At 50.8% G+C, this 14,575-nt stretch overlaps 2 protein-coding genes across 2 annotated transcripts; both read right to left on the bottom strand.

Moving 5' to 3' along the window:
- Positions 1 to 1,305: 1,305 nt before the first annotated feature.
- LOC308121068 (TBC1 domain family member 12-like) lies at positions 1,306 to 10,311 on the bottom strand. Its single transcript, XM_080482125.1, has 13 exons — positions 9,763 to 10,311; positions 6,392 to 6,524; positions 5,152 to 5,276; positions 4,908 to 4,990; positions 4,695 to 4,812; positions 4,434 to 4,540; positions 4,267 to 4,350; positions 4,070 to 4,164; positions 3,454 to 3,525; positions 3,197 to 3,325; positions 2,344 to 2,453; positions 2,006 to 2,264; positions 1,306 to 1,585 (listed from the first exon to the last, which is right to left on the bottom strand). The coding sequence occupies exons 1-13, from the start codon at positions 10,230 to 10,232 to the stop codon at positions 1,511 to 1,513; spliced, it is 1,860 nt and encodes a 619-aa protein (XP_080338251.1). The 5' UTR covers positions 10,233 to 10,311; the 3' UTR covers positions 1,306 to 1,510.
- Positions 10,312 to 12,059: 1,748 nt separating this feature from the next.
- rps27a (ribosomal protein S27a) lies at positions 12,060 to 13,760 on the bottom strand. Its single transcript, XM_080481069.1, has 6 exons — positions 13,726 to 13,760; positions 13,541 to 13,605; positions 13,161 to 13,215; positions 12,521 to 12,606; positions 12,319 to 12,450; positions 12,060 to 12,235 (listed from the first exon to the last, which is right to left on the bottom strand). The coding sequence occupies exons 2-6, from the start codon at positions 13,586 to 13,588 to the stop codon at positions 12,086 to 12,088; spliced, it is 471 nt and encodes a 156-aa protein (XP_080337195.1). The 5' UTR covers positions 13,589 to 13,605; positions 13,726 to 13,760; the 3' UTR covers positions 12,060 to 12,085.
- Between the last annotated feature and the right edge of the window lie 815 nt (positions 13,761 to 14,575).

Below are 14,575 nucleotides of genomic sequence, written 5' to 3'. Positions count from 1 at the left end.
CCCCCTCTCTCTCTCCCCCCCCTCTCTCTCTCTCTCTCCCCCATCTCTCCCCCCTCCCCCCCTCTCCCCCCCCCCCCCCCCCCCTCTCTCTCTCTGTGCTTCGATTCACATTTTGGTGGAGTTGATTCCAGAAACACTTCCTCAGTTAAACGTTCGCGAGGTTTTAGTTTTTAGTGAAAAAGTGACGAGACGCAGAGAAACTCACCGGGAAAACTTCAGTTTGTTTTTACACCTGAAACAGAAAAAACAAAATAAAAGCCACCTAGTGGCGAGATGGAGGACTGCACCACAGCAAACACTGAACCCATGGGTCACATTTTTATTTTCTGGTTTATTTGGTTAGAAGTTACTTTAACAGTGTTTTTATTAATCTAGAGTGTTTTTATAAATCTAGTGTCATCTAGTGGTGAGGAAGAGAACTGCAACAAGTCCATTTGTCTTTTCTGATGAATCAAAATGCACTTAAAATATTTAAAACTCTAGTGTTTAAGGATTTAGTGCCATCTGGTGGCGCGTCGGAAGAGTGCAGCACACTTTGTAAAAACAAAAAGAAGAAAATTCTTCATTTTGTTTGATATAAATCAAAGACATCGAGTGTGTGAGGCGTTACTGCCACCTAGTGGTGAGTCTGCACCAAGAAAACAACAAAACTCAGGAGGAAAATAATCTGGATTTGAATTCCTACATGTTTGTGTGTTAATGTCAAAACATGGAAAATGATCAGAGTGTGAGCTTTAGCGCCATCTAGTGGTGAACCGGTGAAAGAAAAAGAAAAACACGAAGGTGGAGTGTTTATCGAAATGAGACGAAGAATTCGACTTTAAACCGAGTTTCAGGTGATGAAAACAAACGTCGGTTACCTTCCACCGTGATGAGTTTACTGCTGTGTGTGTGTGTGTGTGTGTGTGTGTGTGTGTGTGTGTGTGTGTGTGTGTGTGTGTGTGTGTGTGTGTGTGTGTATAAAGTGCTGAGAGGGAGTGTAGATATTTCAATACTGCTCCTTCTTCACTGCTCCGGAGGATCAGGACCGACCAGAGCCGGATCACATTATGAAATGAGTCTAACACTGATGATCCCCCCCACCCCACCCACCCCCAACCCCCCCCACCCCCACCCACCCCCACGGGGCTGTTATTGCTCTGGCCCTTCCTCAGTCCAGTAAACTTGAGGATAATTCAACACGTCAACTATTGACCTTTGACCTGATCTGATCTGACCTGACCAGGACCCCCCCCACCCACCCCCCCCACAGGGTCCTGGTTCTCAGGTTAGAACCACCAGACCAGAACTTTTCTCGACGTGTTTGAACGTTGGGAGTTTATCCACCAGCAGACATTAAGAAAAAAGAAAAAAAAAAAAAACTGCCGATACGAAGGTTAAAGGTTAAAGGTCATGAGTTCATGTAGAAGCTCCTTTTTGCACCGCCGACCGGAGCGAGCGCTAGTTCCCGAGCGCTAGTTCCCGAGCGCTAGTTCCCGAGCGCTAGTTCCCGAGCGCTAGCTCCCGAGCGCTAGCTCCTGAGCGCCGGGCTGCTGCTGCTCTTCTCCGCCTCTCTGCAGCCGTCCTTCATCAGCGCAGTAAACACCTGCAGCCACAAGGGGGCGTGAAACACAATCAGCCGGCTGCGTTCTGGAACCGACAGACTGACGCCCGTTTTTTAAATCTTATTTTAGATTAAATTCACCAGGATTATATAGTCTGAAAGTTAATGTAATAGATTTAATACTACATTTGTACACTTTTAAACAAATGTTATTTAGTTTTATTAGTTCAACTTAAACAGTTTTTTAATCTTATTGACTGAATTCACCAGGACTGCTCTGGATTTAGATTATAAATAATTTAACCTAAATCTGGTTTCAGATCAAAGTGATAAAAAGTTTTTATGTTTTTTTTTCTCTGGTTTTCGGTCAAAAATAGAGTGAAAGTTGTTAAATGGATGTGTGTGTGTTGTGCCGCTCTAGAACTGGATGTGAGTGTGTGTTGCGCCGCTCTGGAAGCCGACCTGAGCCCAGCGGCGGTTCCTGCTGATCATGTGGGTGTTGGCCATGGCGTTGAAGAGCGTGTGCGCCTGCAGGTCGTCGGGCAGCCGCGTGAGGAACTGGGCGATGTGGATGAAGTCCATCTGCAGCAGGACGTCCTGGAAGAGACGCAGGACGCCCAGTCCCGTCCGGAACAGGCTCTCCTCGCCGTCCCGGCAGAAGACGTCCCACACCCGGCACGCCACGTCCAGCGGCAGAGACTTACTGTACAGGGTGAAGATCCTGAAACACACAAACACACTGTCAGGTAATACACACTGTGGGGGGGCGGAGGAGGGGGGGGGGGGCTGCCTTCACTCACCAGTCGATCAGGTAGAGGTCAGGGGTCAAGTTGTTGGTCTGGAAGTGGCTGAAGAGACGAGGAAGATTCTCCTCGAAGAAAATCTCAAAGGCAGCGAAATACTTCAACATCTGAGGAGTGAGACAGGAGTGATGTGAGTGAGAGAATAGTGATGTGAGTGAGGAGTGATGTGAGAGAGGAGTGATGTGAGTGAGGAGTGATGTGAGAGAGGAGTAATGTGAGTGAGAGGAGTGATGTGAGTGAGAGGAGTGATGTGAGAGAGGAGTGATGTGAGAGAATAGTGATGTGAGAGGAGTGATGTGAGAGAGGAGTGATGTGAGAGAGGAGTGATGTGAGAGAGGAGTGATGTGAGAGAGGAGTGATGTGAGTGAGAGAATAGTGATGTGAGAGGAGTGATGTGAGTGAGGAGTGATGTGAGTGAGGAGTGATGTGAGTGAGAGAATAGTAATGTGAGTGAGAGGAGTGATGTGAGAGAATAGTGATGTGAGTGAGGAGTGATGTGAGAGGAGTGATGTGAGTGAGAGGAGTGATGTGAGAGAATAGTGATGTGAGAGGAGTGATGTGAGAGAGGAGTGATGTGAGTGAGAGGAGTGATGTGAGTGAGAGGAGTGATGTGAGAGAGGAGTGATGTGAGAGAGGAGTGATGTGAGTGAGAGAATAGTGATGTGAGAGGAGTGATGTGAGAGAGGAGTGATGTGAGTGAGGAGTGATGTGAGTGAGGAGTGATGTGAGTGAGAGAATAGTAATGTGAGTGAGAGGAGTGATGTGAGAGAATAGTGATGTGAGTGAGGAGTGATGTGAGAGAATAGTGATGTGAGAGAGGAGTGAGCGAGGAGCAGAAAGGTCTCACTACCAGCTCGTGGTCGACTCTGAAAAACGCCATCTGACAGGGTTTGTTCAGCAGGTTAGCGAACGTGATGAAGGCTTCGGCCTCCTCCAGGTTGAGGATGAGGACGGCAGCGATGAAGGACATGCCCTGCACCTGAGACACACCAGCACTTTGGTCACTCTCCGTTTCTTCCACCAGTGTAAAGTAACTTTACTAAAGGAACCTTAATAAAGTTACTTCACTAAAGTAACTTTCAATAGAGCGACGGGTTAAAAACTCACGTAGCCGATGTCTGGTCTGTAGCAGGTGTACGCTCCCAACACGCTGTGGAGGAGGTCGTGGTACGGTCCTCCCTGTGGGGGGGGGGGGGGGGGGCAGAGTGAGAGGAGGGCAGTGAGAGGAGGAGGAGGAAGGCAGAGTGAGAGGAGGAGGAAGAGGAGGAGGGCAGAGTGAGAGGAGGAGGAACAGGGCAGAGTGAGAGGAGGAGGAGGAGGAGGAGGGCAGAGTGAGAGAAGGAGGAACAGGGCAGAGTGAGAGGAGGAGAGGAGGAGGAGGAGGAGGGCAGAGTGAGAGGAGGAGAGGAGGAGGAGGAGGAGGGCAGAGTGAGAGGAGGAGAGGAGGAGGAGGAGGAGGGCAGAGTGAGAGGAGGAGAGGAGGAGGAGGGCAGCGTGAGAGGAGGAGAGGAGGAGGGCAGTGAGAGGAGGAGAGGAAGAGGAGGAGGAGGAGGGCAGAGTGAGATGAGGAGGAAGAGGAGGAGGGCAGTGGGAGGAGGAGGAGGAGGGCAGAGTGAGAGGAGGAGGAACAGGGCAGAGTGAGAGGAGGAGAGGAGGAGGAGGAGGGCAGAGTGAGAGAAGGAGGAGGGCAGAGTGAGACGAGGAGGAGGAGGAGCAGCGTTACCTTCTGGAAGATGAAGAGTGAGGGGAAAGTTCTGGAAATGTCCAGTTTGATGAGGTCCAGACTGGACTCTCTGTCTGCCAGAGACGCTCCTCCATCTGACGACAAACAACAAGAACAACAACAACATGAGCGCCACCGTGAGGACAGCGGAAGCATGTTGTCCTGGGGAGGGATGGGGGGGGGGGGGGTCTCTGTACCGGACTCGCTGTCGTTGACGGAGCTGGTCTCGCTGTAGCTCCTCCACTTCTCTTTGGCCCGGGAGAGGAAGATCTCGTACAGCTCTGAAACACACGACGGAGGTCAGGAGGTCACAGAGGACACGGACGACTCTGATTGGTCGGCTCCTCGGCGGTGGCGGTGGTACCTGCGGTGATGTTGAGCTCGTTACCGATGGCGAGACTCCAAACTCTTCCTCTGACACTGGGAGGAAGACCCTGCCACCACAGGTCACGCACACGCCTCGTGCTCTTCCTACACACACACACACACACACACACACACACACACACACACACACACACACACACACACACACACACACACACACAGAGTTGAAAACCAGGCCAAAGCTGAAGCTGGTCTCAGAGGTCAGAGGTCAGAGGTCAACCCAGTGGTTCAGACGTACATGGAGTCCCAGTGTGGGAGGATCTCGGTATTCCAGATCACCATGGCGTTGGAGATGATGTCCTCCTGCCGATGTCTCTCCTTCATCTGTCTCTTCTTCCTCTGAGCTTCTTTCAGCTCTGAGCAGACGGAGGAACATGGCAGAACATCTCAACCTGCTGCAGATCTTCACACTCCAGAGGTGAAGCCGTACGAGTACGGCGGGGCCACGTACCTCTCCTCTTGGCGCCAGCCACCATCTCCTCGTACTCCAGCTTGTGTCTCTGCGTTTCCTCCACGGACTTGGCGGGGAGATTCCTGGGGGACAAACAGAGGCTGAGACGGAGGAAGGTCCAGCGGGACTCCGGTCCTCCTGTCAGGATGGACTCTTAGCATTAGCATAGCGTTAGCTTGTTAACTCGTTAGCATTAGCTTGTTAACGAGTTTCAGCAGTGCATCACGTCGCGTGTGTTACTCACGACGGCCGGTCCTCCAGGATGAGCGCTGTGGTGGACAGGGGCTCGAACTCCAGGTTCTTCCTCCTCCCTGCAGCCGGGGGGCGCTGTGGACACGAGGGGTCCGTCTCCGGCTCCGGCTGTGGAGACTGAACAGAGACGGGAGCAGTGTGGGGGGGTGGGTCTCATCTGGAAGACACTTTCTGCTGCGGTTCGTCAAATCACAGCCTGGAAACTATTGAAATTAAAAACTGTCAGAATATCACTGCTAGAGGAGCATAGAGGATAGAACGCAGCGTCAGGACTACAAACATGGAGGATAGAACGCACCGTCAGGACTACAAACATGGAGGATAGAACGCAGCGTCAGGACTACAAACATGGAGGATAGAACGCAGCGTCAGGACTACAAACATGGAGGATAGAACGCACCGTCAGGACTACAAACATGGAGGATAGAACGCAGCGTCAGGACTACAAACATGGAGGATAGAACGCAGCGTCAGGACTACAAACATGGAGGATAGAACGCACCGTCAGGACTACAAACATGGAGGATAGAATGCACCGTCAGGACTACAAACATGGAGGATAGGACACAGCTACTGGACTACAAACATGGAGTGTGAAACCAAAAAGAACTCTTCCAGGTTACATATTTAAAAATAAAACACATGGAGCATGTTAGTATGTAGGTAATGAGAGCAAACTTAAGGCTGAGGAGACTGAGGGAGCAGTTTGTTTCTAAACACAAAGCAGGCGTTGATCAGCACAAAGCTCTGTGTGTGTGTGTGTGTGTGTGTGTGTGTGTGTGTGTGTGTGTGTGTGTGTGTGTGTGTGTGTGTGTGTGTGTGTGTGTGTGTGTGTGTGTGTGTGTGTGTGTTTACTCTGCACAATGATCATTTGATAGCAGGACAGCTGCCGGCTGCAGAGACAACAGCAGTCTTTCACCGGCTCTGATCAGTGTGTCTGACCAGCAGGGGGCGCCACATGTAACGTGTGTGTGTGTGTGTGTGTGTGTGTGTGTGTGTGTGTGTGTGTGTGTGTGTGTGTGTGTGTGTGTGTGTGTGTGTGTGTGTGTGTGTGTGTGTGTGTGTGTGTGTTGCTGGCAGAATAACTGTTGGGGGGGTAAATAAACAGTGAAGCCTGTTCATTTGGGGGGTTGTTCATCTGCCTCCTTGGCTGCAGACGTTGCTTAGCAACGCACGCGCGCACACACACACACACACACACACACACACACACACGCCTTCCGAGAACACACCTGTGATGTCACCGGGGACGCTGGCTCTTTCGCCTGCTCGCCATCTCTGATCGCCGTCTTCCCAAACAGCCGCCATCCCGCTGCATTGTGGGCCGCGGCTCGGGGCTCTTTGGCTTTCCTGGCAAACAGGCTCCTGAACAAACGAGACGGAGAAGCAAGTCAAAGCTTCAGATGACAGTTTCACTTCCAGCTTCCCGGACCAGATTGAGGAAGAAGCAGCAGCGGGGAGACGTGAGGCGCCTCGGTTTGTGCCGCTGCAGCAGTTTGTCCAGGAGAAAACAACAGATGGAGGAAGACGAGCGAAGATCACGTGAAAACTGAGCAGAGGAAATGTCGACTGTCCTGATCGTAGAAGAGCTTCTCTCTTCACGGCCGCCTTCAGCATTTTGTTCAACAACAATCAGTTCAAACTGACTCCAGAAGCCATAAGAAGCTCCGGGGAGAATTAAGATGGAACTAAACTGTTCTCTCACCAGTAACGTTTTATAAATGTCAATCAAAAGATGTCCGTTACCAGGGCAACGGCAGAAACACTGAAAACTGTTGCTGCTGTTAGTTATAGTACTGAAAGCACACACACACACACACACACACACACACACACACACACACACACACACACACACACACACACACACACACACACACACACACACACACACACACACACACACACACACACACACACACAGCTCTAAACATTATTACAGTGACTGTCAAAATAAAACTACCAAGTCCAGGGAGTTCACTGGGAGTCAGGACACCACAGAGGACACTTTATTCTGATTGGCTCTACTGAGCATGTGCAGAACTACTAGTTACTATGGCCGCAGTGACCTGTTGTTTCCAAAAAGACTTCTCAGTGTCTTTCAGTCGTTTTCGTGGAAACGACTCCGAGACACTACAAGAGTTTAAAAATGGGCGAGTGTGACGGAAGAATTATATTTATTTCCTATATTTAGGATCCAGGTTAGTTGTTGACGTTCGTCTCTTTTACGTCGTCAAAACCTTCCTGGAGGAGATTCCTCGTCACACTCAGGTTTCCCAAGATGGCGTCAGTCAGGAACCATCAACAGTTTGATGGTTTGTCTGGAAACTTCTGGACTTTATTGTGAAGGATTGAGGAACCTGCAGGTTGGACTGTTCTGGTTTGGTTGGTCCTCTGGACAGAAGAGTTTCCTTTTATAAAAAGTATATCATAGATGTCTTTCCAGACTTTAAATAACCTATTTTCATAATAAAACATCACTGTTGTCACAACTTTTTACATTTCCCATAAATCACTGAGAGACGGAGATCCCAAAGGGTCTCCGTCTCGGTCGAGGTCTCCTGGAAGCTTCACTGAAGTGTGAAGAACCTCTTTACTGGGACAGTTAACTTAACTAACAGTGAACAAATCCAGAAAGAACAAGAGAGTGAATGAAAGTAAAGTTTCAGGCTGTAATCAGACGTCACCATGAGCAGGTTGTAGCTCTCGTATCGTTTCATGATCTGATCTCCAGTGAAGCTTCCAGGTTCCTGCTGAGACTCTCTGACCTGCTGGAACCTGCTAGAACCTGCTGGAACCTGCTAGAACCTGCTAGAACCTGCTGGAACCTGCTAGAACCTGCTAGAACCGCGACAAGAGCAGGAACAGCCGGCGTGGACTTTTTCCAGCAGGGCCTCTCTCTCTCTCTCTGTCTCTCGCTCTCTCTCTCTCTGTCTGTCTGTCTGTCTCTCCCTCTCTCTGTCTGTCTCTCTCTCTGTCTCTTGCTCTCTCTCTGTCTGTCTCTCTCTCTGTCTCTCTCTCTCTGTCTCTTGCTCTCTCTCTGTCTGTCTCTCTCTCTCTCTCTTGCTCTCTCTCTGTCTCTCTCTCTCTCTCTCTCTCTGTCTCTCTCTCTCGCTCTGTCTCTCTCTCTCTGTCTGTCTCTCTCTCGCTCTGTCTCTCTCTCTCGCTCTGTCTCTCTCTCTGTCTCTCTCTCTCTCTCTGTCTGTCTCTCTCTCTCGCTCTGTCTCTCTATCTCGCTCTGTCTCTCTCTCTCTCTCTCTGTCTCTCTCTCTCGCTCTGTCTCTCTCTCTCTCTCTCTGTCTGTCTGTCTCTCTCTCGCTCTGTCTCTCTCTCTCGCTCTCTCTCCCTCCCTCCCTCTCTCTCCCTCCCTCCCTCCCTCCGTCTCCAGCTGCTGCAGTTCCGGGCCAAAACCTCAGAAAATCCCTCCTGCACCTGCCAGACGGCGTCGATCCCGACAGAGAGCGAGTCCAGCTGCTCTCTAGTCGGTAATCCCGTTTAATAACGGAGGGGGGGGGGGGGCAACAACACTTTTTTAACTTGCAGAATGTTTCACGGAAACAAGAATATCGTCCACCGAAGCGTCTGTTCCCTCCAGCTAGTTTTGGACCCGACAGTCCGAACAGAACCACCTGACATCTTAGCACGTCGACCCATCTAGATATACTTTATTAAAGCCCTCGAAGGGATTCCTTTTCCACGTGGCCCGTCCCGTCCCGTCCACTCGAGGGAGCTGATGGGGTCAAAGGTCGCTCTCAGGGATCCACAGTCGGGATCGGACCTGCAAACTTCTGATCCCAAGTCCTCCTCTCGGACCTCTAGGCCTCACAGCTTCCATATTACCATCTCATCGGGCTGGGCCATTTGGACAAAATATAGATGATTTTTATAGAAAACTTGAGTTTCAATTCAATTTTTTCTCTCAATGCACTTAAATAATAATAATACTTATAATAATAACTGCAGACGTCAAATATGGTCGATAGTGCAACTTTATTTTGTCCTCAGAGTGCAGGACGAGACGATAAGCTTCCTTTTTTTGAAAGAAAGAAAAGTTCGAAACTCTGGGTGTTAATCACAAAGACACTCCGTTCTGCTCCTGACACCTGGAGAACAGCTGTGAACTCAACCTGCTCCGGTACAGAGACTCGGACCTGCCGACTGAGAGACGACTGAACCCATCAATAGTCCAGTTCGCTCATAGGAACCTGCTCATTTCTTTCCCTTTTGACTCGTTACTTCACAAACTGGTGGTTTTCCACATATTTGCATCTTTATGAAGTCGTTTCCATGTTTTGTGGTGCGTCGGTTTGTTTTTGTAGCGTCGCCTCTCAATGTGGTCATTCTGCATGTTAAACAGTCGCTTTGCATCTTTCTGACTTTCACTGAGGTCGTTTCTGTTTATTCTGTTTATTCTGTTTATTCCCTTTCTGTGTTCTCGCTGAATCACCCTTTTGTTTTCATTTAGTACCTCTGGGTTCTCTGACTCAGACATAGATCAGTTCTCCCCCAGATCGTTTCCATTAGAGGCAGAATGAATCTTCAAACCTGTGAAATCAGAGGATCATTTGTACCGACACTCCTGGCGGTGAAGCTCGGCCGTTACCTGGTGAAGAAATCCGCGATGCCGAACCTCTTTGGCATCAGTTTGGGGTCCGAGTCGTCCGCCTGGTCGCTCAGGTCGGGTAGGTTGTCCGGGGCGCTCTGCCTACGACCCACCTCCAGCATGACCCGGATGTCCTCCTCGTACCCGGCCACCCCGAAGTAAAAGCCCCCGTCCTCATCCGGGGATAGCGGGGTGGCGTCGCAGCTCAGGGACACCGTCAGGTTGGGGTTAGTCCTCAGACTCTGCGGCCTGACGGGTAAACTCAGGTCTCTCAAGTCTCCGTCCTCGTCGTCTTCCTCGTCCTCCCGGGTGTCGAGCTCAGACAGCGGGCTGTCGCTGGCGGGGTCAGAGTGGGTTGACAGGCAGGGTGAGGGGGGATTGGCACTTGATCCCCAGGTGAGGGGGTCCTCTGTAGAGGGACCAATGGAGACAAGGAGCTTGATGTCCCCCCCTGGACACCCAGCATCCATACCTGGAAATCCAACATCCCACCCTGGACACCCAGCATCCCCTTCTAGACGCCCAGCATCCTCCTCTGGACGCCCAGCATCCTCCTCTGGACACCCAGCATCCCCCCTTGGACACCCAGCATCTCCCCCTGGACACCCAGCATCCTCTTCTAGACGCCCAGCATCTCCCCCTGGACACCCGGCATCCTCCTCTGGACACCCAGCATCTCCCCCTGGACACCCAGCATCCTCCTCTGGACACCCAGCATCTCCCCCTGGACACCCAGCATCCTCCTCTGGACACCCAGCATTCCCCCCTGAACACCCAGCATCCCCCCCTGGCCACCCAGCATCCCCCCCTGGACACCCAGCATCCTCCCCTAGAGAGTCACATGAGGCCCTGATGTGCAAACCACCGTTTGCTATTTTCACTTCCTCACAGCCCGACAGTTTGTGGTCCGGGGCAGAGGGGTGATAGAAACCGCCCGGATCGCGCTCGGGACTGTCCACGACCCCGTTAGGCATGTTGGCGTCCGGGAGGGCCGCCTGGGAGCCCCCACAACCCAGCTGCGGGTTCCCGGCACGCCCGCCGCCTGCAGCCTCCTCTCCCGGGGCAGCGCTGTAGGAATCCCGGGGAGCCCCCTGTATCGCCCCCGAACCCCGACCCGGTCCTCCTAGATCCAGCCCCCCTAGTTCCAGCCCCACCGGCTCGGTGAAGCCGTTCAGGCCGCCGTGGAGCTCCGGCTCCACGGAACCGGCTTCCCCGCGCCTCCGGGCCGGGCCGCCGACACCGGCCAGCAGCGCCCGGCTCCGGGCTTTGAGTGCGGCTCCTCCTCCCGCTTCCTCTTCGTTCTCGTTCAGGTCGACGGTAACCGACCCTCCGTTCTCCTCCGCGGCCTCCATAAGCGCTCAGTCCCCCTGGCGAGCCTCGGCCCCGGGCGTGGATTCCTAGTTGTGCCGGGCTCCTCCTCCGCAGCAGCGGCTGCAGCAGGCTCTCTTGTTCGGGGAGGAAGGGGCGACCATATTAGCCCGCTCCAGCGCTACCTCAGCCGCCCCGGCAGCGGCAGCACCTCCATCTCTGCGGGCCCGGATAAAGAGACGCTGCTCGCCCCGCCCCGCCGCGGTGTCCGGTTCTGCTGGCCGCCGGGCGGAGGTGGACGAATCCCCGCAGAGTTCAGCAGCTCTCAGCGGCGGCGCTCCGGCCACAGTCCGGCGCCATCTTGAAAATACCCCAACAATGACGTCACTGCTCCGTCCTCGTTCACCGTGTTATGATTTGCCGAGGGTTCACGGTGCCACCTGGTGGCCGCTGCTGGTACTGCTAACCTCGATGACAGGCGTCACTGTTAATGCACTCGTTTTAATGTAAACTTTGTTTACTAGACCCCCCCCAATCATATTTTTACAGACTTTTGCCCTTTTATTTTTAAATTTTTTCAGACTTACACCCTGGGGCTTTGTCCCAGACTTTCGACCAGCAGTTACACCTACCGGTTGATTTCAGAAAATTAAACTCCAGCAGATTTATACACCAGGTTTTCTCTACTTTTACCTGTTTTAATGAGAATTACCTGAGATCTTGACCCCAGCTGTTTCAGCCTGCTGCTCTTCAGTGCCACGTTAGATTTCCACATATTGATCATTTTAACCTTCAGTGATAAGAGAAACTCTACCAACCCAACAAGACATTCATTGATTGAGCTCCAGATTTTAATTCAAGAAAAGTTCACCAGAATAAACTAAACCGATGCCAAACCAAAAGTTACTTGTAGTTTATAGACAACATGAACAGATCAACAAGCTGGCTTTGTTGACCTTTGACCTCTAACAGAAAGACAGAGACAGACGGCAGTTGGGACTTCAGTTTTTATTGTCTACTTGTCCTCAGGCTTGTTGAAGCAGTACGTGAGGCAGCACTTCCCGCAGTAGTGCCGGTCGAAGTGACTCGCCATGAAGACGCCGGCGCCGCACTCGTCAGCCGGACACTCGCGCCTCAGTCGGTGGATCTTACCGTTCTCGTCCACCTGGGGGGGTAAAGTTTGGACATTCAGTCTTCTCAGTTTAAAGGTTTTCATATTTGAAGGACGTGCGGTTCGATCCCTCGTACCTTGTAGTACTTGAGCACAGCGAGCTTGACCTTCTTCCTCTTGTGCTTGTTCTTCTTGGGGGTGGTGTACGACTTCTTCTTCCTCTTCTTGGCACCCCCGCGCAGCCTCAGCACCAAGTGGAGGGTGGACTCCTACAGAGTAGGACAGGGGATCAGACACAGGTCTTATCGCTCCGCCACCCAGCCCCTCTGGGACACTCACCTTCTGGATGTTGTAGTCGGACAGCGTGCGTCCGTCCTCCAGCTGCTTTCCGGCGAAGATCAGCCTCTGCTGGTCCGGAGGGATTCCTGCAACAGACCAAATCAGACCGTTGAACTTCCTGGTTGAGGGTAGAGAGCATCCAGGACGTTCAAATTTCTGATGAGCCCATTTCTGGTTTAAGGAGAAATCTAAGATTTAAGAGTCAGCAGATGTTCTAGAGATGTTTAAGGAGAACGTGGCCGTCAAATTAACCTTCAGGAGAGGTTAGTGTGCGTAGAGGTAAAGTCTTGTGCCTCCATTCAAATGTAGTTCAAGTAAAACCAGAACTCTCCCACTGCCATCCGTCCTGTTAATGACTGGAAATACTGTGTTCTGTTTACTTATTTATTCTTGCACTGCATTTTAGGCAGTTTATTATAGCTCAGAGATCTATAAGCATATTATCCCGGGTACTTTGCGTTTTAACGTTGACCCCGCATACAGACTTCGTTCAACAGTGCATCTCTGGCGTCAATTGACAGCATGAGAATAAAGTTATCAATCCATCTAAAGTAGAACTTTACTCGAGTATAAAAGTATAAGTGCAGGAACGTTAAAGCCACTAATTCCCCATCAGAACAGAGTTAACCATCAAACTCACCCTCTTTGTCCTGGATCTTAGCCTTGACATTCTCGATAGTGTCTGAAGGCTCAACCTGAAAGACAAACAGCTTTAATCCACCTCGGAAAATAAAAACAACTTTAATCCACACGAGCCATAGATAAGGAACAATTTAATCAGACATGAGGCGTTCAGAGACACACGTGTTTACGGCGCGGCTGGTCGGCCTAGCGACTTAGCCGCCTAGCTGCAGTCTGAACTACCATCCTTCTCCCATTAAACATTTAAAATTTCCACGCCACGTCAGTAGGATTTTTTTTTAACGCAGTAAAAGCGACTCGATGTCTTCCAAGTTGTAACTTAAATGGAATAATCTGGTTTCCTGCGGACCCTGAACGTCTCGCCGCTCATTCACACACCTCGAGGGTTATGGTTTTCCCCGTGAGGGTTTTCACGAAAATCTGCATCCTGGCGTCGGATCCACCTGCGGAGAAACGTTCGGGGTGCAAGTTAGACTCTGCTCCGGGTGGAATTACCGCCGCTCGGCGAGTTTTAGGGAGGTATTTATGGGTAAAAAAAGAGAATTTATCGGAGCGGTTCTCACCAGCCCACAGCTCTAATGGCGGATCCTGAGAAGAGGGCTTTCCGGAGGAGACACGGGGTTTTCAGCCCGCTGTCTCAGGGGCTTGGGCGGCCGCCCTGGTGCCTGATCAAAATGTAACACCGTTATATCTTTCTATCTCACTCTGGGATTGTTTCTACATTATTTTCATTTCCTGAATTGTTTTATTTACAGCATTTGTACTATTTTTGTTGCGCATGCGTCGTTATGGAAACAATTTCGCGGTCTCAATCGCTTTTTAAATTAGCTAATTGGATAATGTAAAAAAAAAAAAAAAGAAAAAAAAAACGTGCAAACTTCTATTTTTAAAAGGACAATATCAAATTAAAACGTTCAAAGGAAAAATTGCTTGTTAAATAAGTTACAAACTACATTTCCCAGACGGCCTTTCGCGGTAACCATGGAGACAGAGGTATCCACACGAGGAGGAAAGAAAACACGGAGGTCCGAGTCGGATAGATAGAATATATTATATTAGTGATAATAAAAGAGGATGGGGGAGAAAATAAAGAGCAACAGTTTGACCTCAGAGGAGGAACGTCTGGTCTCTGACAGCGACCAGGTTTTTCTTCACTCTCTACACGAGTACATTAAAAAGGAGCAGAAATACCTGATGTGTCAGGAGGAAGGTCCCAGCCACATCCGGTACGTCATCTACAGCTCCGTTTTCAACAAGGTAACTACGCAGAGTAACAAGTAAATAAAGTAAATCCACAGAGTAATTGGTCATTAAAGTAACTAAAGCCTTGTTTCCACTGCACAGTACGCGCTGCACCTTGTCAGAACACCAGGGGGCAGTGGAGCGCTGGCATTTCAATAAACCAGTTAACGA

The sequence above is a fragment of the Lipophrys pholis genome (genome assembly GCF_963383615.2).
Source record: "Lipophrys pholis genome assembly, chromosome: 15".
Lineage (NCBI taxonomy): Eukaryota > Metazoa > Chordata > Actinopteri > Blenniiformes > Blenniidae > Lipophrys > Lipophrys pholis.
This window is presented reverse-complemented; position numbering and strand designations above follow the sequence as displayed.